The sequence below is a fragment of the Pimephales promelas genome, chromosome 15 (assembly GCF_988280905.1).
Source record: "Pimephales promelas chromosome 15, fPimPro1.hap1.1, whole genome shotgun sequence".
In the NCBI taxonomy this organism is placed as follows: Eukaryota; Metazoa; Chordata; class Actinopteri; order Cypriniformes; family Leuciscidae; genus Pimephales; species Pimephales promelas.
The window spans coordinates 25,518,100-25,546,035 of NC_142783.1; the positions used below are offsets into that span (position 1 = coordinate 25,518,100).

The 27,936-nt window shown below is 36.8% G+C and overlaps 1 protein-coding gene across 2 annotated transcripts; it reads right to left on the bottom strand.

The window, feature by feature from the left end:
• Positions 1-33: 33 nt before the first annotated feature.
• itsn2b (intersectin 2b) lies at positions 34-27,042 on the bottom strand. 2 transcript variants are annotated; one of them, XM_039669099.2, is made up of 39 exons: positions 26,844-27,042; positions 21,540-21,615; positions 19,430-19,522; positions 19,232-19,295; positions 18,977-19,143; positions 18,031-18,237; positions 17,453-17,549; positions 17,209-17,351; positions 16,455-16,518; positions 16,010-16,147; positions 15,800-15,903; positions 15,152-15,414; positions 14,870-15,019; positions 14,596-14,736; positions 14,322-14,409; positions 13,949-14,088; positions 12,359-12,495; positions 11,533-12,269; positions 11,311-11,435; positions 10,910-11,067; positions 10,398-10,488; positions 10,107-10,303; positions 9,445-9,488; positions 8,956-9,122; positions 8,826-8,871; positions 8,612-8,733; positions 8,082-8,178; positions 7,802-7,996; positions 4,951-5,072; positions 4,644-4,750; positions 4,382-4,565; positions 4,098-4,196; positions 3,816-3,983; positions 2,743-2,955; positions 2,501-2,622; positions 2,151-2,233; positions 1,437-1,520; positions 1,156-1,329; positions 34-1,062 (listed from the first exon to the last, which is right to left on the bottom strand). In XM_039669099.2, the coding sequence occupies exons 2-39, from the start codon at positions 21,544-21,546 to the stop codon at positions 905-907; spliced, it is 5,496 nt and encodes a 1,831-aa protein (XP_039525033.2). In that variant the 5' UTR covers positions 21,547-21,615; positions 26,844-27,042; the 3' UTR covers positions 34-904. The 2 variants fall into 2 exon arrangements, with proteins under 2 accessions (XP_039525033.2, XP_039525039.2); XM_039669105.2 differs by lacking the exons at positions 10,107-10,303; positions 10,398-10,488.
• Between the last annotated feature and the right edge of the window lie 894 nt (positions 27,043-27,936).

The window sequence follows — 27,936 nt, forward strand, 5'->3', positions numbered from 1 at the left end:
TGTGGGGAAAAACAAACATTTGCAGAATATTCAAAAAAAAAAAACTTTATTACATGTATATTTAAACCTAAAAGACAAACTCAGTGACTCAGTCTCTTTAATGAACATTCATACTACTTCAACTCAGCAAAAATATACAATATTAAGACCATATCTGAATGCTTTATGGCAATCCAGATAAACTGGGCAGCGTAAAATGTGCAGATAGTCCAAGACGCATAAATTAACATAAATAAAACTCAGTCAAGCACACAAAAATCAAAAGTTATTAGAACTTTAACCGATCATCCCTTGTTAATCACCTCATTTGTACCTTCGTAAATTAAAAACTAGTAAGCTCTGCAAAATAAGTTCCTTTCTTGTTACACAGACAGATAAGCTTTTATAAGACTTAGAAGAGGATCAATTTTCTGGTGCAAATGAATTATATAACGGTGAAGTTAAATGGAAGAATTGGCAGGTAAGATAGACAGATAATGAATTAAAACAACACCACCTGGTTAAGCGTTTCTGATGAGAAAATTCAAGTTAAAAAAGTTCTCATTAACTTCAGATCTAGGCAAAATACGATTATAACAAATATAGCTTTCAATACAGCAATAAAAGACAGTATATTTGAAGCAAAATATAGGTCCTGAGATATCTCTGCATCCAGTGGTAATTATTTAGGCAATAAAACAAACAAATAAACAAAAATCCCCAAATTTTCCTTTTCATTCCTGTCACTTGATAAAAAGCTAAACTTGGCAAAGTTTTGAAGGCTAACTTGTCTTCCCCATCATAACATATTCATTAGTATTTGCCACAGAAGTAGAGAGCATCTTAAGGCAAAAGACTTGAAGATCTCGAGTTAGTAGTGAGACACTGTGCTTGAAATGCCATTTTGAAGGGTTATTTTCTCTGGTCATTTGGGGGCTTTGTGTTCAAACAGCTGCAGGTCAAGCCGAACCCAAACCTCTCCAGTGGGAACTTCGTGAAGAAGCAGCCTCCTGGTGGACGGACCTTTATTCTCAAGCTCTTTCTTAATAGTGGCTACAGGTACTTCAGTGCGACCTAAGAAGTCTATAGAGGGAGAAATGACAGTTTAGGAAAATTGTAATTATACATGTTAAAATATCAAGAGAGAAGTCTTATACTTGCTATTTTTATACTGACCATCTGGTAAAAATTGCTCCCTCTCATATATCGTAATGCAAAGGACATCTTGATACAGATCTTTAATGTGAAACTGACAATTGAAGTTCCACTTGGGGTTGGGAGTGTCATTAATGGTCCGGGAAGTGAAGCCCTGAGAACCCATGGTCACTTCACAATATGAATTACTCTTTCCTAAAAGGGAAAAAAAAGATTAATATACTATAAGATGTTATGGAACATTAATGCATATATTTAGAATATCTATATATATATTATTATTTTTTTTTTAATGAAATCACCATTTGGTTTGGAGGATTTTAGCTCTGTTGCCTCCAAGACAGTGACAAGCAGGCGACCAATTCCACTTGCCTTCATTGATCGAGCTGTAAAAAATATAAAAACATGAACTTGGGCAAACCTGTTGTAATTATTGTTTACATTAAAGAGCATGACATACACAACCGTAAAAAAAAAAAAAAAAAAAGTTTTTGAAAGAAGTCTCACACTCACCAAGGCTGCATTATTTGATCAAAAACACAGTAAAAAACAAACAAAAAAAAACAGTAATATTGTGAAAAAAAATCATATACTTTAAAGAATATTTCTATTTGATAATATGTAATTTATCTTAAATTTAAATATGCAATCTATGTAAAACATCTTAAAATGTTATTTATTCTTGTGAAGGCAAAGCTGAATTTTCAGCAGCCATTACTTTCCAACAGAAATCTAATCTAATCTAATCGGCTGATTTGGTGCTCAAGAAACATTTCTTATTATTATCATCAATACTCAAAACAAATGTGCAGCAAAATATTTTTGTGGAAACCACGAAACCTTATTTAAAGGATGAATAGGAAGGTCAAAATATCTTTACTGTCACTTTTGACCAATTTATTGCATAATTTGGTAGTATTTATTTCCTTAAAAAGAACATTACTTTCTCCAAACCTTTGGATGGGTGTGTTAGTAAGCGAGTAGTCATATTTAATGTTCCCAAAAATTGTTTTTACACTGATAAGCCTTTTCCCGTTTTTTCTTCTCCGTCTCAAGGAATCCTTCTGATGCCGTTTTGATCTTCTGAACCCATGCAGTCCTAGCAGGATATTAGGCAGATGTTAAAACATTTTGTGGCATAATGAAAACTATATATGCATTTATAGTTTCCTAGAAAGCAGATTCAATAATTTGCATAATTTCAATAATTCAGTAATTTAGTAGTAAGATAGGTGGTTGTTTCCCCCCCTTCTCGTACAGTGTGCCGATAACAACATTCCACGAAAGGTTTATAGAACATCCCATGTATGCAGTAAATAGTGGATTGCTGATAAGGCAGATAAAAAGAGTGAACGCTGAAACTGACCTCTCGTTAATGTTCTCGGTCTTCAGTGTGTACACACGATCTATGTGGGAAATGTGGAAGACGGGCTCATCACTGGACGGATCTGACGGAAGCTTCACCAGAACTTCATTGAGAAACACAGGCTGGGAACACAAATATACACATTAAGCCAGTGTTCCTCAAATGGTGGGTTGCAACCTGAGTGGGTTGTAGAGTGTGACAATAAAAAGAATACTACTCTATAGGGAGGAGTAGAACCCTACCATCTTATACATCTTGTACTGAGTGTTGGATTTGGGGCTGAAGAGCTTGTCCGTTCCTGAGGATGTGAACTGCCTGACAGCTTGAGTAAACAGCAGAAAGTCATTGAACAGAAAGGCGTATAACTCCTTATTGCTCTTGGTCTTAAACACCTTCCCGCTGTGCAGCAATTTACGAGGACCCAGGCAGTTGGTTAGAGAGTTGAAGGTCAGAGTCTAGACAAGTCACAGAAAAGAGAAAAGTAAGAAATCTACTTCTACCTTCAAAGCATTATATATGAAAATCTAAGCCAAAGTCTTTCAGCTAATCAGCCCTCAGATTATTTTACACTACCATTCAAAGGTCTAGGTCAGTAAGATAATTATTATTATTTTTTCAAAGAAATTATTTATTCAGAAAGGATTTTATAAAATTACTAAAAGTGAGTGTAAAGAGATTTACAAAATGTTACAAAAATTCTATTATGTTATTCTTTTATTTTATTTAATACTATACTTAAATATTAAGTAGCAGAACTGTTTTAACGTTGATAATAATAATAAACGTTTCTTGAGCATCAAATCAGAATATTAGAATTATTTCTGACGTATTACGCGACACTGAAGACCAGAGTAACGGCTCGTGAAAGTTCATATTTGCACCAGAGGAATAAACATTTTAAAACATACTAAAACAGAAAACAGTTATTTTAAATAGTAATAATATTTTACAACATTACTTTTTGTCCTGTACAAAGAAAATCTACGGTGGCCGAGAAGGGTCACAACACATACAAACTGAATATGTAGTCGTTGTGGCGTTTGCATGTGTTTTCTGAATATGTAGTTGTTGTGGCGTTTGTACTGTATGTGTTGTGACCCTTCTCGGCCACCGTAAAAATCAGCCGAGACATCCTCAAAATCATAAAAAAAACCTTACCGACCCTAAACTTTTGAATGGTAGTGTATATTCAGACGTCACGCTATGATCGATCTTGCAAAGCATGTTTTAATCATCAGCGACTTCTTGTATCAGAAAAAAAGACGGTATAGTAACCATTTCAAATGTCACATGACTAAACAGCATGCTTTCTGACCTCTATGATGCCTTCACACTGCACATGTGATTGGATCCACTCCAGCCTGTCGGAGTTCTCCTTCTCCCTGACGCCCTCGTTCACCTGAGAGCACAACAGCTCTGCCTTCTCCAAAGCCTCTAGCAGCTGAATATAGTCCACATGAGTCTCTGGAGTACTTTCCAACATCTGGACACAAATACACACACGTATTGGTTAAAAACACACTAATCATTTGCTTTCACTATCAATATCTAAATTGTGAGATGTAGAAAAATAAAACAATATTTTCACCGTACTCACATTTTTAATATGGAGAGGGTAGCGAGTGATACGTTGCATAGGTTTGAGTAAAAAGCTGGACAAAGGCATTCCTTTACAACGGTAGTCTGTTGCAATTTTCTGGGGGAAAAAAAATTAAATTGAGATTAACTAGGTAAATTTTTTAACCAAAAATTCAAATTGAGGTTTTATTAAGTTGGAATAATAACCCCTTGAAAATCTAAATTACGTTTTAAAATGAAGATGTTCAGGATATTTTCTGTGTATTTCTTTTTAGCCGTTGCAAGTGAAGTATGTGTGGCTACCTTAAGGAAAGTTTTGAAGTCCGGCTCCTGGTCGGTTCTCTGTTGCAGCAGCGCGGCACCGTTCAGCTGGCAGCTGCAGAAGCGGATGTAAGCCTGCATGTGTGACAGCTCAGATGACAGGATGTCCCCGATCATGTGAACAGGCATTTTGTCTCCTCCACTATTTTTCCTCGTCTTCAGGGCCCTGCCAATACACACATCATGCATGGTGCACGCTGCACACTGGAAAAAGAACAAATCTTTTCAAGTTAACCTCACATACTTGTGCATCTTGGAGCTGCACTGGATAAGCTCCCTCCAGTTGACAAATATCATGTTCATTTCAGCCTCAGTGAGACGGCCTGATTCAGACATGGGCTTGTAGAAGACCTTAAAAGAGACAAGGAAGTAAATGTTTTATCATCCAAAACAAAAAAAACACTTAAATCAAATATGACAGAAAAAAGCACTGCCACGTGATTTCGCAGTAATAAAAATCAATGTATTTATTTATATTTATTTATTATTTAAATAAACTTCCTGTATAATACCATTTTATAAGGCTATTATTAATTATTATGATTGTGTACCTCTAGGACCAGCTGTAGGTCTTCTATGTATTTCTCCTCAGTTTCAATGAGCTCATGGATGTAACCTTGCCGTTTCCTCTCCTGCTGGCTCATTGACTCCCAAGTGGTCTGGTCAGCACACCCTACAAGAAAACCATACAGGTGAACTCACCCAGACACTTGAAGCCCCAAAACACAACAAAACACAGACAAATTGGAGGATCCATGAGATCCTTAAACAGTCAGTCAACCAAGAAGAATAATGTCAGTCGCAGTGTATTAATGACACTCCAAACTCCTCCGGAGTGAATCCTTACCTGCTGGTGGTCTGTCCGTTTGACCATCCATGGTGTCTTCATCATTCACATCCCATAGCCGCAAAAACAGCAGTTTACCCCCTGAATGATCGCTCATTTTCTTGAGCTGTTCTTAGTAAACCTGCTCATTTACTGTGATGAATATTGCAAGCATGCAGGATTATTCATTCTGTTTACACCCATAATACAACAGCAGGATAACCATAACTAGATGGCAGTGAAGATTAGCAAGATAAATTCTGTCAGCAAGTCCCCAGACATTCATGGAGGAGGATTCATATGAGATAATATAGCCAGTTTCTTTTATGTTTACTTAAAACTTTTAATTTGTTGATCATTTATTTAAGTCTACATAAAATGGATGTTGTGTTAGTCATTTCTTCCCTATTGTGATATATATCTGAGTGAAATGGCTTCTCGAACAAGAAAGAAAACTGATTGGATCATTGAATGGTTGTAGTTTGCTGCTGTGATCTCATGTGAGTGACAGGTTGTCCTGCCCTCACATCATCAGAGAGGAGAAGAAATATTGCAAGAGGAAGTTATTTTGATTATTATTTTATTTATGTGCCGTCCATAATCTTTAATCAAAATAATAATGATGTGCACAGAAAAATAATTTATAATAAACTGTGCAATATTCCATAAATTGTCTATTTTGATTTCATGGTGACATTAACTTTATTTTCTATTAATAATGATCAAAAAATAAGATCAATACATGTTTATATTTTGCTACAAGTTGGAATATTTATGGGATATGTTTTTTTTTTCTTTTTTAAATGTGTATATGTTTTTTTAACATTGACACTGAACTCTTATATTACAAAAATTAAAAGGGACTACGTTTATTTTTTTCAAAAGACTTTAATGTCTAGATTTCTTCCAATCAAATAAGTACAAGACCCAAAGTATTTGAAATATTTGAATAATTATTAACAACATCCAATAAAATGATATTGAGGCAAACATTCGTCCACAGTTTCACAACTACTTGCATAGCTTCCTGTATAATATTAACAAATCTGTATACAGAAGCGATTCATGCACAAACAAGGCATAAAACGCAGTAAATATGTAACAATACCACCTAAGGCGAAAGCTTTGTGCTTAAAACAGCAGCAGCAGCAGCAGAATTATAAACTATATCACTAAATACACCACAGACAGTAATACAAGTTGTCTTAGTTTTTACATTGATTTCAATACAAACTAAATACACATAAAATTGAAGCAAAAGAGTGGAAACCATCTAAAGATTTAAAGTGAAACTGCCTCAAAAAAGTGACACGTCTTTGTTCTTTAAAATATCAAAGTGCCTTCAATAGCTAGAGATCAATAATACTAAGTTGTATAATAACCAGAAAATGAAAGCAAAGTGTAACATAAGTGAGATTGCGATGACATACAAAGGCAGTTCTACACTTTATAAGATGCCGTAAAAATGTAGCACCCCTTAAGGGGGAACTTGGCAAATCTAGTAATTTCTTCACTGATTTTCACTTTTGTTGTCGCATGTTTTCTTATCGAGCTCCCCCAGCCAACTTTATCGTGTGGAGCTATGTCTACTGAGGTGGGTAATAAATCATACACAGTATCATGTCGAATTGCAAAGCAGTTTGTGTTTCTCGCGCATTCTCACTTCTCACAAGACTTTCCACCTTATCGGGATGTTAGTCCCCATGTTGCAAGGTTGGTTTTCCGCCTGGGGACACTGGGGGGAGCGGAGAAAGTCACCATTCTCTCCAGAACAGGTTATTGAACCATTCAAATGATTTCTAAATGGTTTTATTATGTTGAAATAGTTGCCAAGTGCCCCTTTAAAATGACTGAGGAGCAACAGGTTTACTGTGAAGTCCTATCTTAGCTATAAATTAAGCTGCCACACATGGGAAACTTTAAAGCAAATTAAAATTTAAGAAAATTTAAAAAATGAACACCACAGAAAGACTCACTATCCCTCTACTAATAGGTTAGGATCGGTCCAGACTACCAGTCAATTGAATGAGAAACCTTGTTTTAGTTTAAAACAAATGAGATGGGTAAGGAGAGATAAAGGAGGGTGATTGGGTGAGTAAATGGTGGTTTCAGCAGGACCACCTCCACAGTGAGAGGGGGATAGTGGGTCTCTCATGGGCGAAGGGAGGGAAAGGTGTTACCACCCTACAGAGAAGGACACAAATGAGAAGAAAAAAAGCGGAAGGGGAAAAGAATGTGTGACAAATGAATGTAGCTAATTTTGGAGAAGGGAAAAGAAAAGTCTAACATTAGATACTACATGTACTCCTGTAAATAACTGGAAAAAATACTTTCACCAATAACCCCCAAGAATAAAATGAACCAGAAAGGCACTATAAAGTGGTTAAAATATCTTTGTAAAAAAAATAAAACTGTAATACACTATCATAAATACATTACAATATATATATATATATATATATATTAATAATCTGAACCCAAGTTAACTTTCAAAAGAAACGTAAAGGCAATCAATAGCTTGCACAGTAATTCAAAAACAGAACCAAAGTTAAGTCTGTTTATGGGTCTCTACTTACACTGCTGACTGGGGTCAGAATCTGAGGTGGTCAATTTCACATAGTTGGTAGGAATCAAGCCTGTGACCCCATTGAGTTCTCCTTTCCACCAGTCAGGATCGCTTTTGTCCAGCACATTGATGATTTGACACTTCGAGAAGCTTAGCTCGTCCTCGTTCGCTGCGATGTAGTCGTATATGGCGATGACTTGGCCGACTAGAGAGAGGAAGGACAGAGTGAGCTATGAGCAGAGATACACAGAGAAAAAAAATTAACCCTGGATATTTGTACTGTTTCTCACTAGCAGCAGATGCAGGTGTGGATTTGCCACTGTTTGAGCCCAGGAGCTTGACATGCGAAGCAGGGAACCAGCCCTTCTGACGCTTCTTCCCCCTGGCCTGAAGAGACAAAGAGACAATTTTCAGCTGTCTATCACCGATCATTTCGCTAGATAAGACCCTTATTCATCGTCTGGTATCGTTTAAAGCGCTTTGAAGCTGCGCTGAAACTCTCATTTGGACCTTAAACCGTTTGGTGCCCAATGAAGTCCATTATATAGAGAAAATCCTGGAATGTTTTCATCAAAAACCTTAATTTCTTTTCGACTGAAGAAAGAATAACATGGATATCTTGAACGACATGGGGGTGAGTAAATTATCAGCAAAAGTTTACTTTGCACTATTACTTTTTAAATAATACTTTAAACTGCGATTTTAGTACCTTGATTAACGCAATTGGAAATCAGGGAGGGTAAATGCTAAAAAAAGTGTGGAAAATGACTAATTCAATGTCTTAATTTAATGTCTTAATGTGCATAAAAAGCTCACTCACCTGCAGTTCCCCGAGCCACCAGCCGGAGGGGTTCTTGGTGAGGATGAGGATGAGCTGGCCAGGAGAAAGATTTAACTGCTCTGCTCCGGCAGCAGTGTGTGCAGTGGTCACCTGGGCCACTTCTACAAACAAAATAGCATGCTATGGGTTTAGATCACTATAAACTAATTACTATGATTTTAATGCTGCCATAGAACATTACACTGTTCCTCACCTGGTTTCTTCGCCAGCATTCCAGGTTTACCAGAGAGGCTTGAAGTCTATTGAGAAAATAAAATAAAAGTTATATCACAACAAACAACATATATAAATGCCAGCATCCCTGAATATAAAGATTAAATTACATCAGTCTCCTTTGGCTTGACGTAATTGGAGGGGAAGACTCCTGATCTGTCTCCGATGCTGCCTCTCCACCACTCCCCTTCTCTCTCTGATACCAGGATGGTGTCTCCCTCAGTGAAGGTCAAGTCTCCACGTTCAGGGCTCTCGTAAGTGTACAGCGCCACGTATTCTGATGACGGGACCAACATACAAACATGGTTCACAGAAACTCAGGACTGAAGGACAATTCTGATGTCCTTATATATAATATGTCCATATTCACAAACATAACAGACAAAACATACTGGACATGAATATACACACGCTCTCTCGCACTCATAACCACTGTTTGGGGTCAATGATTTTTATTTATTTATTTTATTTAAATCAATTTATATTTTTCAGCAAATATGCATTAAATTGCTCAAAAGTAACAGAACAGACATTTATAATTTTACAAAAGATTTCGATTTCAAATTAATAGTAATGTTCTTTTGAAAAAAAGTTCTTACCTTCATAGTTGGATCCATCTGCTGAATCTGATCCATCAGTGGAACTATGGAGGGCGAAAAAATAAACATCAAGAACCAAACAAGATGATCAAATGTGACGCTGGACCACAAAACCAGTCTTAAGCTGCACGGGTAGATTTGTGGCAATTTCTTTTATATCAAAAATCATTAGGATATTAAGTAAAGATCATGATCCATGAAGATATTTAGTAAAAAAAATATTTTTTTGTAAGTGGATTCAGCACAATCGCCAACAGAATTTTTTCTCAATATTCAGATTTTTTTGCACCCTCAGATTCCAGATTTCAAATAGTCGTATCTCGGCCAAATATTGTCCAATCCTAACAAACCATACATCAATGGAAAGCATATTTTGTTTAGCTTTTAAGTTTTTTTTATGGACACAAAAGACTACTTTTGTGGTTCAGGGTCACAAATAGTGTTTCAGTATCAAGTAGTGAAAGTGAAAAACATCTGAATTAGTGTCTTTGCAGGAAAACACCTCAGGACAGTTTTAGTATGCAAAGTTTGAAAACAACATAAACTTTAACACTTTCCACAGACAAAGTACACGTAACACTCACAGCTACACACCCATCTATTATGTAAAAAAAAAAAAAAAATAGCAACATCACAACCACTTTAGAATGGTGTGTATTTACTCTGCTTGTGCATCACTGCCGCTCAGCACTGTAACGTAGGTTTTGGGGAACCACCCCTTAACCCCACTGAGTTCTCCCAGCCACCAGTTCTCCTGCTGCTCCAGAACTGTGATCACATCATTTTTGGAGAAGTTGAGATGGTTGTCCGTCTTTGCAGTCCAAGAGCAGAGAGCCTGAGCTTGCACATTCACCACCACCTGAAAACATGAAGCAAATGTCATTGCATTCCACTACAAGGAAGATGTACCTTACATAAACATTATGCGGTAATTCTTAAGGAATCCTGCATACCTGACCATGGTTGGAAGAGGAAGAGCCTGTGGCATGGGTTGGGGTGAAAGCAGAGTTCAGCCGAGATCCACTCTGTCCGTCACTCAGTTTACTGGTGAAGAAGGTGTTTTAGAAAATTCCACATGTTCTACTGTCACGTTCAAGACTTTGAAATTAAACAGTGCATCTCTATGAAATATTTCACACAAAGTCCTTATTTCAACTGATAGTTTTTGAATTAGTTTTCTATTTTTTTTAATCAAAATAGCAAAAATATTGCTTTGTGAAAAAATTGTTTGGTAATATTTTATACTTTCAGACTTGGTGTGAACAGGTTCTATAAATTAATTTAGTCTCTTTCATATGAAACACATGCAGGTTGTAGCTGTGAATGTTTTCTGTGATGGTTCTGTAGGCACATGCACTTTGTCTGTGAGTGTACATTGGGAACAGTTCGAGGAAATAATTGTGCTACAGGTGTACAATAAATAAAGCATTTGAACAATGTGAGGTATTCAGATTGGAGGCCGCACCTGACAGAAATGGAGACCTGTGGCTTCAGGGCTTGTTTGGCCACAGCCGGAGCCTCAGATTTGGCCTGCTTCTCCACATAGCTCTCAGGGAACCAGCCCATCTTCCCTTGTCGACTGCCGTACAGCCAGCCCTGCTCTCGCTCTAAGCTCTCGTCCACCTAAACAAACACAAATCCTGCTGAACAAACTCTGAAACTGCTTGATGTTCACAGCATAAGAGTTAAAGCAACCTCCAGCTGAACTACTGAGACCATACATCATTCAAGGAGCAGCTGAAGACACACCTCTCCTGCAAGCACTTTACCACACCCTTTAACCAATGCACTTACACGCATACAAAACAAACAAATAATAAAAAATAAAAAAAACATATTTTTCTTCTCTACATTACATCAACTGACCTCAATTAGGTCATCGCTTTCAAAGGAGAGCTCATCATCGTTTCTGGCAGTGAAGGGGTAGAGGGCTTTAAATGTCGTCAATGCTGCTGATCTTCTGTGCTGTGTGCCAAGAGGATGTTTGCTGCCTGAAATCACAAGGACATTCATTCAAATCACATCAGAGATGACTCGATTAGCCATGCTAGTTGATTTTAAAAGTCATGGTACACTTTTTTTTCTTACCCTTCCTCTCCTCCAGGCCACGCAAAAGAGCAGCAACAATGTCTGATTTGAGAGTGGTCTTCTTGTTCTGTTCTTCGTCTCTCAGCCTCACAGCTGCGGCCTCTTCCTCCTGCTGTTTCCTCTTCCTCTCCTCATCCTGTTTCTTTTGCTCCTCCTCCCGACGCCTCCTGTCCTCCTCTTCCTGCCTTTTTCGGTCTTCCTCTTTTCTCTTCCTCTCCTCTGCATCTCTCAAGGCAGCCTCCTGCGCACGATGTCGCCTCCTCTCCTCCTCCTCACGTTCCCTTCTTCTTTCCTCTTCTCTTCTCTCCTCCTCTTTCAACTTCCGCTCCTCCTCTGCCCTTTTCCGCTCCTCGCGCTTCCTCTCCTCCTCCTCCAATCTCAACTCTTCCTGCCGCCTTCTCTCCTCCTCCAGTTTTTTTCTTTCTTCCTCCAGTTTTCTCCTCTCCTCCTCCAGCTTCCTCCTTTCTTCTTCTCGCCGCCTGCGGTCCTCCTCTTCCTCCTGCCTCCTTTTCTCCTCAAATCTCCGTCTCTCTTGTTCTCTCCTTTCATCCTCCTCCTCCCGGGCCTTGCGCTCTCGTTCCGCTTGTTCTTTAGCAGCCTGTAAACGAGCTTGTCTCTCCCTCTCCTCCTCCTCACGAAGTTTGGCGTCTCTCTCCTCCTGTATTTTCCTCTGTTTCTCCTCTTCATCACGCCTCAGTTTCTCCTGCCACTGCCGCTCCTTCTCCAGTTTGATGCGTCTGCATTAGGAAAGAAATTTTGCCTGTGAAATCCTGAATGCTCTGTAGGCTCTGTAAGTGTGAGTGTATTACGGGAAAGGATTTCTTACTTCTGCTCTTCCTCTTCTCTCCTCTTCTTTTCCAGTTCCTCCTGCTTGCGTTTCTTTAGCTCTCGAATCTTTTCTTCCTTAATATTGCGAAGTTTTTCCAAAGCAGACTCTTGGATCCTCTGGCTCTCTCGGAGATCCTGATAAACAAACCACAAAAATATGACACACTGAACTCAGTTCAGACAATTCGTGTGAAGTTCGAATTAAATCAAAATTTACCCAATTTAACACTGGTACCAAGTTTCATTTATTGGTACACATTAGCATATTTTGTATTCATAATCTATAATAAAAACAAGGTGGTTTTAGTCTAAAATTACATTTCCTTTTTGTGGACATCATTTAGACTAGAAAATAATATTAACCAATAGCGAAATAGTTATTTAGGCACTTGCATAGATGTCTGGCTCCATTCTGGTGTGCAATTTCTAATTTTCATGTTCTAATTAAATTTTTTAAGTTTCAATCAGAAGTACGTTACAATTTAAGGATTCAAGGGGGATTTGACATATATCCACACTGACTTTAAAGCCAGAATTTACTCCAAATAAGGGTTCTATAGTTACCCACAACTAAAACAAAACCATTAAAAAAAACATTTCTGTAACTAAAAAAGTTAACTAATATATATATATATATATATATATATATATATATATATAAAAGAGAAAAACTTATTTCAGCTAGTTGTCAAGGAAATACTTCTCATTCTCATTTAGTTTAACTTTTAATGTACTAAAATAAATAACACTGAAATCAAATTAATAAACTATACAAACTTTTTTTTAAATAAAAAGACAAAAACAAAATTACTACAAAAAATAAAAACAGAAAAACACACACAAGTGCAAAAAAGCAAAATATTAACAAAATCTATAAAGTAGTATCTCAATGATACTAAAATGACAAACTGACACTTTTTAATAAATATTACTAATCCTAATGTACACAAATCATCCAAATATTTCTCTACCTCTGCAATTACTGCCAATATAACCAAGACCACATTGACAGAAAATTTCTAATCAGTTTGATTCTGATGTATAAAAACCCAACATAGATTATTTCTGTTTCACAAAGAAATGAGTTGCAATATGGAAGTAAAACACATTAAAAATGGAAATGTATATTGACTGTAATGCCTAATCCTTTGTGCAGTAAAGAACCATTAGTAATGATCTAAAGGTGAAGCTGCTACAGTAAGAATGAGCAGGAGGAGGGAAAAAGAGATGCGCAACCTTCAGAAGGAAGAAGAGATTGCTGAGGCAACTCAGTAAAGAGAGCAGGCCTTTAAGCATGCAGTCATCCATTTCCTCAAACTGCAGCGAAAGCCAGGGAGAGACAGACAAGTAGACAGACAGACAGAAAAGCTCTACAGCTAGTGATAAAGACACAGGGACAAAAGCATAGGGGTTATTCGCATTAGTGTCATCAGTAGCAGTCTATATGCTGTTCGCACTGACTATAGAAATGCTAAAATCGCTAAAGCTGGGTAATTTTATATTTTGTCAAGTTAAAATCTCCTGTGGTTCTGTTCTGATTGGTTCACATGAATGTGTTAATCATGGCTGAGTGATATTAATAGATTACCTGGATTTCTTTCTTATACTGATCCATGTCTGCTAATTTTACTGCAGTCTCTTTCTCCAAAGTATTTAGCTGTTCTTTAAGCTTTCGACAGGTAAGATCCTTCTCTTCCATATTCCTCTGTAAAATATTTACTGTTGCAGCTGCAACATGGAGGAAAAAAAAAAAAACAGCAGAAACATTTTAAACAAATGCTCTTGTTGATGCTCTTATAATTAGAGGGAACATATATATATATATTTTTTAGTACAATTCAACATCAGTCATGTGCACTGCTCAATTCAAGATGCTTGTATCAAAACCTTTTTTTTAAATAGCAATATGTGTGTGTGTGGAGGGGATTAGAATACACATATGATTGGCCAATGTATCTTACTAGGGAGGTTGTTGAGACTCAGGCTGCGGAGTCTGTCACTGAGTTGTATCTGTTCTGTGGTGGACTGTGCCAACTTTCTCTTAAATTCCTGGAGGTGAAAAAAATAAAAACAAATTAAAAGTAAGTTGTAATGATTACCGCTATGCTCTTCTGAGGCAGCCTACATCTAAATTGCGTTATATTAAGAATCAATAAAGATTTTAGAGTCAATTAATAAATAGATAATTTTTTATTATATGAAAAGTGTGTGCTGGTATGGATGTAGCAGTCAGACCTCTAACTGTTTCTGCAGAGTGTTGATATCAGTGATGCAGGAGTCTCTTTTCTGGTTGATCATTTCCAGCTCATTTTTATGGATTCTCTTTTTGCCTTGAGCATCTCGGAGCTTGTCAGAGATTTGTTTCTGCTTGTTTCCCTAAAAGAAAAAAAAGAAAAACTATTTATCAAGCATTCTGTCCATATACCATTTTAAAAATAAGGAATTATTCAGTAATTGTGCACAGTAGAAATAGTGTTGTTAAATTTATATCTCATCCCTAAAGCCTCACCACAGCCTCCAGCTCCATCTCCAGACTCCTTTTCTTGGCTCGGAGCTTGATGATCTCCTCCTGCTCCTCGCTCTTCTGGTTTTGGAGCTCTTGTTTTCTCCTCTTCTCCCACTCAATCTGTCGTTGACGCTCCAGCTCCTTCTTGGCTGCCTGTGAGGACCATGATAATAGTGGTCAGTAAAAACTCTGTATTTTTTTTATTTCTATAGATTACTGAAACATACTTTGAGAAATGTACATTTGATCTGAACCGGACACATTTTCACAAGGTCACCCCCTCACCTCCTTCCTCTCCAGCTCTCTGAGTCTCTCCTCCTCCCTCTGTCTCTCAAACTCTCTCTGTCGCTCCAGTCTGAGCTCCTCTTCCCTCTTCCTCTTCAGCTCCAGCTCTCGTGCCTCCCTCTCTCTCCTCTCTTGCTCCTCTCTGGCCTTCTGTGCCCTCCTCTCCTCCTCCCTGCGTTGCTGCTCCAGCAGGGCCAGTCGGCGCTTCTCCAGCTCAGCATTTCCCATCTCCATATTTTTCTTGAACTTATCTTCAAAAGTCACTAGATACACAGAACATACATTTCAATTATTAAAGTGAACTGGAATGTTCAAGCAACAATTTTCCAGATATATGGCATTTAAATACAGTTTATAAACTAATTAATAATTATATTTTTACATTTTATTGTAGGTTAAGTGTCTAAATAATATGCAGGTAGGGCTACTACAAGTAAGATGTATCACACCCAGTAATGAGCATAATTCAATATTTAGGAAATTTAAACTAACTGATAGCATATCCAACAATTATTATACAATCGGTGTGCCTAAATAGAAGGCTTCTGTTTTGAAATACGCTGTGTAAAAGCAGGAGGATTTCTTTGTAAAAGAAGTGAGTCATAGATATTTGTATTATGTAATAATGGGTATGGTGTAAAGCCGTACAATTGTTCCTTGATTTCTGTGGAGGCTCAGACTCATAGAGGTCCTCAGCCAGAGTTGCGTAAATCGAGGGAGTGGTTCCATTCAGAGAGTCACCTAGCTTCCCCCTAAAGGTTCATATATATGGAGAAAGAACATTGTTAAGCAATTCATGCATTCATAACCAAAGTTTTGTATATAATAAATAGCAGAATACAATCTTTTCTGCAGTACCTCAGTGACGGGGGTACCAAATCTGAAGGAAGTGCCATAGGCAGCGCCTGTCCCATTTTTGCCATGTCTACCAGATGCATGGCAAGAATAAACTCATCAGCCTTCAGTTTGCCATCTTTATCAACATCAGCCAGATTCCTGAGAGAAAAAAAAGCAACAACACACAAATTAAATCAAAATGGCATGTACTAAATAATAAAACATTCTGAAATTTGTTAACTTTTAAATGATTTTTTCAAAAACAAATGATGCTGACAATAGCATCTGTAAAAAAAAAAAAAAAAACACTAACTATAAATTAGTCAAAAAAAAATGTGCATGTCACATGTTTATATTGCATGCAACAACTCTTGAACTTAGGGCAAAAAAAAAAAAAAATCCAATAATTCAAAGTAAGATTTGTGAAAAATGCTTCATGGAAATACTGGGGAATCAAAACACCTACCAGATGGCAGCTAGCTGAGTCTGAGTTAGCAAAGTTGTAGCCATTGCAGTTCTAACTTGATGACCTGCAGAAAAAAGATTGTAATTACAATATTTCTTAACTTAAACAAATCCCCTTTAGAAACTGTCTTTTTTATAGCTGTTTTTTTTACAACCAGCTAGTTGATACTGTTGCTGTACTAACATAACTGGTCTGTCTAGCTGATGGATATTCTTAATGTAACAACACTGAAATCCACCAACATATTACCACATCAAGAAACTGTTCACACACACTGAAAAAATAAGCTCTCTTCATAAATGATGTGTAAAAAAAACGGCTTGCCCCTGAGATGTAGGCAGTGGAATTAAACTTTATGCCATAAACTTATGAAAACGACCCAAAAAAGTCATGCTTTACCCACTTCCTCATTCCTGAAATTCTCTAGTAGATGTGTCATTGTTATGAGGTATGCAAGTGATACTCTCATGCGCTATGCATATGAGCCACAAGGGTGTGGATTGTCATCTTACAGCACTACAACAGTAGCCTTCAGCTGAAGTTTTACATCAGGTAAAGCCACTCAGATTGTTACAGTAATCACAGTGGCATTTCAAATGTTTTGTACCTAGGCATCATTAAGATAATCTGCAGTAATTTAGTACCAGCCGAACTATCCCTTTGGCAATTCTTTTCACACCAGTAAGACAACTGACCAATTTTTTCACCCATTATTGAGTCGATGATTCTTTGAAAATCATTTACAATGAAGTACCTGTTAGATAACCGATCATTTGCTTGTCCAGGCTGTTAAACTGCTGTCTGTATTTGAGCCGTGATGCCTGTGGGACGGCCCAATCAGAAGGGCCGCCCTTAGGAGAGTTGCTGGCCAAAGATAAGGAGGGGGAAGAGTTTGAGCTGTAGACATAAGTACACAAGTCACTTTGTGTGCAGAGAGTTTTATATACACATTAAATGGATTATAAATAGACTGAAGTCCATGTGTGGAAGTTCCTGACCTGCTCGAGCCCAGGTCCAGCAAAGATGGAGTCTTGTTCATTGGAGTGGCGGAGAAGCCCAGTGGTGAAGAGGAAAATGAACTTGACAGCGGGAGAGCTACGTAAAAAAAGCAAACAAACACATCTGTAAGAAAAATGTAGACTGTGACACTTATTCCAGAACAGAGTGTACAAGCCATTAATAAAGGAATATATGATGCAAGTCAAAATACTGCAATTTTCTGTGATCAAAATCAGTATATGCCACAAAGTCATCGTTTTGAGACTGTTAAATCTACATATAGCTCAGTCTTATAGGTACAAGCTGAGCAAGTCATGACACAGGAACACTGAAGCAGAATAAATGCTGACTTCAGTAAGAGCAAAGAGAGAGATCAGGGTAATTTCACCTTTAGCACACTAAACGCTCACAGAGGTTCATGGCTTTACAGCATTCACAATGACACAACATGTATGGATATATACACTACTTAAGTTTGGTCTGTAACATTTTTTAATGTTTTGTAAGAGTCTCTTATGCTCTCCAAAATTGCATTTATTTGATCAAAAACAATTTAAAAGGTTACAGCGTTTCTTACTGGAGGTGAGTGAGATGGAGGTCGGATGTAGAATGGCAATAGGTCCGTTAGGCAGGGCTGGAGTGCTGATGGTGGGAATCACTGGCATCGACAGACCTGTGCCCATCATGGGAGCCATGCCTGGCATGGGGCTCATAGTGGTCATTGGTATAGGGGTCAGAATGGGCACGTTGGGCATCATGGATACATTTGGCATAGTTCCCATTCCTGAAAAGGCACAAAGGATAACGTTAAACAGACATAACACAACAAAATGCGATACATTCCTATAACACAGTGCTTGTAAAGTTTCAAACTGTTCATTCTTATAGCAAGACCTCACTAGTTTAACTCTAGCAAAATCTCATTTTTACAAGCACTGAATTCAGGAGCTACTTCTCGAATCTCACAAGTTGTAGACACGTTTCTCTAGTACACGTTGAAGGTCATGGTTATAGCCATCTGTTCCACATTACAACTCAACTGAATCTTGTGGCCATCAAGCTGTGCACCTGCTGTCATGAAAAGGACTTTCATGAGGAATGAGGTTTTCCCCGCAAATGGGGAAATATCTTTCTAGACTTGTAGCATTGCTTAAATCTAAAATTTTCTAATAATGTTAATCAGAGTCTTACCTTAAACAGTCATAACTTAGCATTAAACAGGCTTTTGTTATTGTGCCTTTAAGAATTGAATGACCTCTACATAAATGACCTCCATAGAATGCGGGCAAGGTTGCTGAACACTGAATATTGATGTTTGAACAGCATTCATGTGTGACTGCAGACAAGAAAAATTTGGCCTGTTCCGTTTTCTGGTACTGAGTAAAGATAACAATTAGATTAAGATAAATAATCTGTAATTCCAACAACAAGATTTTCATTTATGTTACAGTGCAAGTGTGTTATAATCCCAATGCCCTCTCAGATCATTGCTCTGCTGGTAATAGTGTAGCTTGGCAGCGCACCGAGAGGTGTTACTGGCATGGTTGGAGCTGGCACAGGTGGCTGCTTCATGATGATAGGCAGAGCTGTAGGAAGAGTCTGTCCCTGCAGTTTCATCTTGATCAGTTTCATGGCTATAGAAAACTCCAGCCGGTCCATCCTACCATCTTTATTCATATCAGCCAGAGTCCTGCGATCAGAGCAAGGATTTATTTTATTAAAAAAGCAGTTTTATAGATTTCCTTTTAACCATATTGTGCATGGTTAGAATTTCTCACCAGATCTCAGCTAGCACAGACTGAGGAAGCCCAGATTGAATGAAGAAGTTTCGTGCCTTCTCCCCTATACACAAAAATTAATAATAGTAATAGAAAATAAATTCATATGCAAGTAACATTAATGCTTGTACATAAAATGCAGGCTTTATATCAAAAAATCTAGCATTTTAACACAATCAAAGGTTCCCAAGCACATACCTGTAACGAAGCCCTGCACTGGCGAGAGGGTGTCAAACTTCTGATCATGTTTGTCCCTCTCCTCTGGGGTTATAGCCCAAATACTCCGACCACCTTAAAAGAAAAGTAGACACAGAAAGAATGAGGTATATGCGAGAGAGAGAGAGGTAGAGAAGGAGAGAGAGAAAATAGATAATTAAACGACTAATAATGCAGGCAACACCACTGTGATGCTGCTGACAGATTCAGTACTCTAGTATCAGCAAGTACATTTACATGCACAGTACAGTTAGCTTTTGCAGAGTCAGGTTGTTTGAATGATAAATACGTCACTTCTGTCCTTCACAGCAAGCAAACAACACCAAGCCCTCACAATTTGAGTCAGACCAGACAAATGACTTTTTAAAAAGACAAATATTTTTTTTAGTCAGACCGAAACTTTTAAAGTGGATGTAAATCACTTGAAACTGCAGTGTTAGTCAATAGACATGACACACTTTTAAGTTCGAAACCATACACATTTAACAAATACTCAATTTAAGTGTTTTTAAAGCTTAAATACAATAAGCAAGCTTGAATACAATAATTCAAAATTATAAATGCATTTCATTGAAATGTCATTCAATGTGATTTTCTCTTTTTTTTCTTAGTAGTATTTGCATTTGCAAATTTCTGTATAAGCAGTCACGTATATTCCATTTAAACAATTTTGTACAAAAAAAGTATATATATATATATATATATATATATATATATATATATATATATATATATATATATATATATATATATTTATAAAAATAAAAAAATAATAATTTATTAAACGTTTAAAAAAAAAAAACTTTCTATGCTTTACAAAATAACCCTTAAATCAACCACACTAATTTATTATACAAATGATAGTGAGCTGTCATTTTTTAAAGCTGTATTCAGTCACTTTTTTGGGTTAAAAATTATCAAAAATAAATTTGAGCAAGTACATAACCAGCCAGTGTTCAAAACTATCTTCTTGCCTTAGCTCGATTCAAGAAAGGTTCAAACGACAATCACCAGTGACAACTGGAGATTCACCCACTGTAGAATACACTGTACAAAAGACTTAAAAAGAAAAAAAGAGACTGAAACCGGGCACATGCGAAATATCGGAAGGGCATTAAATGTAGTCACGCAATTCTTATGTTGTTAACATTAACGTGATACAATACATTGGATTCATCCTCGCTGTGTCGTACCAAGGCACAACCCACATAAAGTTGATAATACCGCGAATAACCGCAATTTCGAACGGAGATCGCGATTTCGAACAGAGATGGCGACAAAGAGGAAAAACTGGGAAATTTTACTTTAGTTCAAAAGTTGGCAAGTTTTACTGTCACGTTACAGTATATTCACATTTTGATTCGACATACATAAATCACGCCATCACAACATAGAAAGAAACATTAACTTCTTTCTACCAACAAATCATTGTTGACTCTTGATTGCTAAGGATAACAGGAATGACAGCAGCCATTTTGGACTAAAAGTATTCTGACAAATAATTTTTAATGATTTTATCTTGAGATAGGAAAAAAGAAAATATGATAGACCATTTCAAAATAGACAGACCATAATCATAGAGAAATGTAGTTTAAAACAACCGTTCCCAAATGGAACAGGCAGACATGTCGAACAATGACTCAAACTAAACTTTAATAAACAACATCACTTGAAAGATTTACAAGGTGATCCGGTCCTGCTACTCGAATGTATGTCTAAATGCACTGAGAAAAAAATATAAAAAAAAATGTACATATAAAAAATTAAAAACCCAATTCAGTTATTAAATAAACAAAATCAATAAGCAATGACATGACTGTTTCACAGATGGGCCGCAAAGCGAACGGTCAGACCCGCTGGTGTGTGATCATGCTGCAGTGTCAAAGCAGTGTCCGTCCTGCTATACCGATATACACACTGCAAATATGAACGAGACATGACGAATAGGAACGAGTCATGTTTTAGTGCCATTATGGGGCTGAAGGTTCTCTGTGCATTCGTGCGGGCACACACACACACAGACACACAAATCCAGTTGGTTCGGACACGTGGATAAACACACACACATAGAAATATAAAGCAGAGCTCTTACCATTCATGGCTGCAGGTGGCAGGGATATGAGGAGAGCAGTCCTGATCTCCTCGTCTCAGCTGGCTAGCTCAGTCATCTGCACCACACACACACACACACACACACAGAGAAAGAGAAAGAAGAAATGTCCACCCATTAATAATGCAGGCAGGGGAGTGCAGGGCTGTCGCTATCTCCATCCTGCACTCTTAGACTGAAAGAGAGAGAGAAGAGGATGTGTGAAGGAAAGAGGAAGGGTGAGAGGGAGGGGATGAGAGCTCCAAACTCCCCATACAAATGCTTTCAACAGAATAATGCTCTATGTGCAGTATCTTAATAAACAATGACACTTTTATTACACCATTTATGACTGACTGCATCACTATCCTCCTCCTAATGACATTAAACTTATTTCAAAGGCTATCCAGTTCATGCTGGAAGAGTAATGAGAGTCATACTTTGGGATAATTCATCTCAGAAACAAGAGTTTAAGAAGGTTAAAGTATGAAGATGCTCAAAATCAAATCAAAACACCTTAAGCCATAGTCCTATAATGATAATGAAATGTCCTCTAGGTTTATCCCTGTAAACCTTTGATAAAAGCATGTACCCATGCAAATTTACTAAATAAATGTGGTTCTTCTATACTAGTAAATGTCAGTAGTGGGAGTCTGCCAAGAACTCTGATTTACAAATTTATTTAGCCTGATATTATCTCTACGCACACATACAAATATACACACTCACACAAAACAAGCACTAAGCCACCATAGCTACAGATCAAATTGGCCAATGGCTGATGATTATATTATTTAGTACTGATTTCAGTCAGTAAAGACCAGTACTGACAAGATGGACAATAATATACGTCTCTAATTCTGTATATACATAGAAAATACAGATATATAGATCTTATTTACATATACAAACACATAACACAAACACATACATAACACAATCTTAAAATCATTTATGTATCATATATCAATATGATACAAGTTTGGGGAAGAAACCGTTATAATTATTTTTTGATGAATAAAAATTAATTATTTATTTGAAATAAAATTTGCTTGTATCATGATTGTAAATGTCTTTCCTGTGAAAAGGAAACCACACAAAACCATTGTGTTTCTGAGTGCGTCAAGAGACCAATAGTATATTTCATTGAGACTTTGCGTGTGATTTGCAACTGGGGAAATTTTGCATAACCTAATTTATAGCGAGCATCCAATATCCAGCGCTTTAAATGCCAACAAAACTTTTCCCTCCACATGTTTCTTGTCAATAACCGGATTCAGTAATTGGTACTGTGTGAACTCTTCGGAAATATTGAATCACAGACAAAGCACAATGTTATTTTGTCATTCTACTTTCACCCACTTTATATGAATGACGTGCATGATGTGAGAGATGGAAAGATAGACTGTGAGGTCATTGCGGGCCATGTCCTACCACCTCCTGCCTCCACCCTGTGTGTGTGAATTAACAACCACAAAGGAACGAAGGAAGTGCAAAGGAAAGCAAAAAAACGAAACAGGATGTCAAGAGGTCACAAACAATGTTGTACAAATGCTCTAGGCCCACATTCTTGTGGTCAGAATGAAAATTATGCCACATTAAGACCAACATACCCTGTCTTGTGTGTCAGACCTTTCACTTTTGTGCTTGTAGAGGAATTCTCAGTTCTCTCAAAATGAAAGCATTGATTGTAAAAGACAGCGTAGAGCTTTGATAATGCTGAGGGTGGTTGGTACTACTGATTTCATTTCCCAAAACAGTTAATTTAGGGAAACTGTTCTAACCCTGGGCTTCGTGCTCCCATTGACAATTTTGTGGCATACACGAGAGAAAACAAACAGTCATAAACTCGACGCGAGTTTTTCACAGAAACTGTCCGATTTACTCCCCTAATGGATACATATCGAAATATCAATATTTTTGGTACTTTTTTAGTATGTGGGTCTTAAAGTGACAACAGCCTAATATTCCTGCTGTCTGTGTTTAGAGTTAATCCAAAAAAAGAAAAAAAAAATCACTCACTGCTTAACTGAAAAACATTTGTAACTTTATACAATGAAGAAGACCATGAAGTGTTATTTTACAATAGATTTCTTTATTCAATTTGTGCTATTGCTTTTAGTTTGATTATTTGTTTTATTACAGACTGTTTAGGCCTACATGTCTTTAATAATGTTTGAAATGTATATATCTTATATTAAACATTTATATTTTATACTATATTAAATGAAGAATATTTTCATTTGCATTGTTCTTGCATTCTATGTAAAACGCCTGGTGGTGAGTAAAATAAAAATAAGAAAGTACAAGCCAATGGCGTCTCAAGCTTCCTTGTGTCTGTAGAGGGTTGTAAATGCAATTTTATTATTAATTTAACTAGCCTAAATTACATTGATATTTTGATACTAAGATTTCAAGTCCCCAGAGATCTACATTCTGAGAGACATTGTCTGATGGCTTTATGTGCAGAAGGTCATGCAGGTGATGTCAATGAAGCCTGAACAAACACACACACAGCTGTCAAGGAACATATACACACTGTACATAAACCACCCAACTAAAAGATCATTGGACCTTATTAAAGACATCAGGGCTCAACAACAAGTACTTGGCATTTTTACTTTCCCTGCTTTTACAACAAGTATGATTAAAAAAAACTGTTATTTTAGAATGATTTATACTATTATAGTAGGCCTATTTATATGAAAAAGCTTTAATTTATATTTTCAGATTTAAACTTGTTATGAGGTTTTGTTTTTTACATTTCTCTTAGCTTTAATTTGTTTTTATTTCCGTTTTAGCAATTTTAGTACTTATACTTATTTAATTTCAGTTAGCCTAGTTGCCAAGGCAACATTTCTCATTTTAAAGTTCAATTTTTCATCTAATATCTAAACTACAACATATTCTCTCAATGTCAGATGCAGAAAAGTTAGAACGCGTTCAGGACCTCAAGGCTAGATTATTGTAATGCTCTACTGGGTGGTTGCCCTGCACGCTTAATAAACAAACCTCCAGCTGGTCCAAAATACAGCAGCTAGCCTAGATAGTGCACTTACTAGAACCAGGAAGTATGACCATATTAGCCCAGTTCTGTTAACACTGCATTGGCTCCCTATTAAACATTACATACATTTTAATATCTTGCATGCTTACAAAGCTCTAAATGGTTAACTTGAGCAATTTTTAATGGAGTTTAGTCCATTTAGTCCATCTCAAAATTCTGGCCAGTTGAGAATACCTCAATCAAAATCAACAGTTGGTGGTAAACCCCTTTACTTCATAACACCGAAAGTCTAGAACATTTTTCCTAGCATTGTTCAGGAGCCAGACACTCTTTTAGTTTAAATCTTAAAAACATCTCTTTAAACTACCGTAACACACCGTCATATAGGCTGAATAAAGTAGGTCAACCAGAACCATCTAATGTGTTACATCATAAGAAGAATTACATCTATGCTAACATTAGTCTGTCTGTCTGTCTCACCCTTATCCCTAGGTTAACATAGTCAACCGAATCCGGGCCTTATCCAATCAGATTTGAACCTAGACACCACCACAACGCAGCCCTGAATGTCAGCAAAGACCATGTCAACTAGGCAATCCCCTGTTAAGACTTCTTCGACACGAGAGCCATCGGTACAGATCCTCAGCAAAGACAAGAAGACCAGACAAGAAGTCCATTGCACACTGCACAGACCCCAATGGCCAGCTTAATCTCCATACCAGCATGATGAATTCGATCTTCAAGCAGAAGAAAATGGATGAAATACATTTTTATTATACTAATCCACAATCTGACTTCTGACTTGTGAACCAGCCTGTAATTAAACTACACAATGTTGCTTTAGGATAACTGGTCCCCAGACTGAGCCTGGTTGTGCCAGTGTGTCTGCAGGGGAATGGATTGCATTGCAATGGATTGCATGTCGCCGAAATTTAGGAGATTTCCTCTTATTAAAACACTGTCATTCTTAAAGTACTGGTACTAGTAAAATGAGGATCATGCATAGCTTTTAAAACCAGGGTATCACAATAACTTTCTAGGACCAGTATATTGCGCAACACTACAATAATGCCCGACATCCCCAACTGTTTCTTTTGCTAAATGACCAAATATTGTAGTTCTCTTCCCAGCAGGCTCAAACACGGTAACACAGTCACTCAGAATGAATCGGTTTATTAGTCTGCTTAGACACCATGAGCTACTTTGAGCATTTGTGATAAAGGGCAGATAAGACCAAGCAATGAATATAAACATGAAAAATAAGTGTGATCTTGAACAACTAACTAAGTAACCCAATCTATTTCTAATGTAAAATATGAATTGGTAATTTGGTAGATCAGCATAATGCCTGTGGTTAACCCAAGAAATTAAGTCTCAGATCATTCACCTGAAAATAGGACAAAAATCAAGTCATTATGGCTCGATTAATCATTTCCTTTCACAGACCCGAGGTTTGCAAGAACATTTCTTTCAAAACTGAGGGAATTAAAGAAATCAACTACATAAATAGTAACTTAAAAGAGCCATAATTCAAAAGCTCAACATTTACAATGTTATATAATATTATATAATGTTAACAGCACAGGGTAACAGTAGATTTTAAAGAGAAAGGCCAGGTGCAAACTGATCAATATGATAACCAATCTATACTACAATACAAAAATGATTACAAACCAATAGGAACCAATGAATGGATCTGAAACACTGACCTGCCTCATGAATATCAGACACAGACACTGACTATGATGCCCAAAAATGCTGTCCATCCGCATTACGTTTTGAAACAGCCATCGTCACCATCGTCTAGTTCATGTTCCAGTAATTGTCATGTATGAATCACTGTAGAATTATAATAACCCAGACAGAAGTAAATAAATCTCGAATCTTTTTTGTTGTTAAGCTCCACTAGCGATAGACATTAACTTACACTGCAAATAGCAAATCATTTTTGCGTGGAAGGCAGACAGACGAGTTTGCCACTTGTCCGGCAGGTTTGTGAGAAGAATGCATGTTTGAAAGGACTTCGAATCGGTTCTTTAACATGACTCACAGACAATGAGCAATAAATAATAAGTAATATGAAGCTCTGAAGGACTTTGAAGAGTGTGAAATTGGACACTTTCTCAACTCATCACACACAAGTTACTGTAAAACTATCAGACATTATATGTAACATAAATTATATATAATATTTGTATTGTAACTACACTATAGCCAGATAAAGTATGATTTAAAGCATATAACATTAAAGCGAGCATTCATTTGAACAGTATTACAGGAGGTAACGTTAGGCTACTCACATTACACAACAGCATTACTGACTTTGCGAAATCTCCTGGGAGGAAAACATATCCTTTTCCATTGTCCTCTGTATTAGGGTGACGATAATCGGCCTTCAGTGTTTCTTTAAAGATTTTATGTACTGTTTAATTGAGAATCTTTGACAACCTGTTGCTGTGCGCTGTCATACAAACAACATGGCTGACAACGGGGTGTGCGCAAACGCAGAGCTCAGAAGAGCCTTTAAGAGGGAGGGGCTGAGTGTGTTTCAATGACACTCTGCTGCCCCCTCACTAGCTAAAAAAAACATCACAGTGCGGCCCATTTTCTTTCTTTCTTTCTTTCTTTCTTTCTTTCTTTCTTTCTTTCTTTCTTTCTTTCTTTCTTTCTTTCTTTCTTTCTTTCTTTCTTTTTTCTTTCTTTCTTTCTTTCTTTCTTTCTTTCTTTCTTCCACAAGACAAGGCTCTTGAAAATGGTTGTAGGAGACACTGTCCACAGATAAAACAAGTACTCGATTTCTCTCTTCAAAGTGTTACTTGGAGTATTTTTGGTTGACCCAAACTTGTCTCCGACTTAAATAGTGTATTCTTCTAGTTCATTCAACTAAAATGTTTCAATCTGGATTTATTATTTGGAAATTATTAATTTATTTGAATTAGTTATTGTATTAATTATTCATAATTCTCACTGGTTCAGAGGAGAGAAGTACAGTAAAGAAAGAAAGAAAGAAAGAAAGAAAGAAAGAAAGAAAGAAAGAAAGAAAGAAAGAAAGAAAGAAAGAAAGAAAGAAAGAAAGAAAATATAATTTTCAATGAAATGCCACACGAGGGCGCACTTTACCATCACTACATTTCTGTTTTCCCTTTCCAATTATTTGTCCTGTTAAATAAATAAACGAATGAACTACTAAGATATAGTTTTTTCAGTCTCTTGGTAAATTCAAATGTCACAACTGAAACTTTCAAAACTGCTTGTTCAATGTCAGGAAATCACCTTCTCGATCTTCATTTCATTAGTAAAATAAACTCTGTTAATTTAATAAAAAAATGATTAATCATAAAGTGAATTGTTAAAAAGCAACTTACAATCAATTAATTCAAGTTAGGATATGCT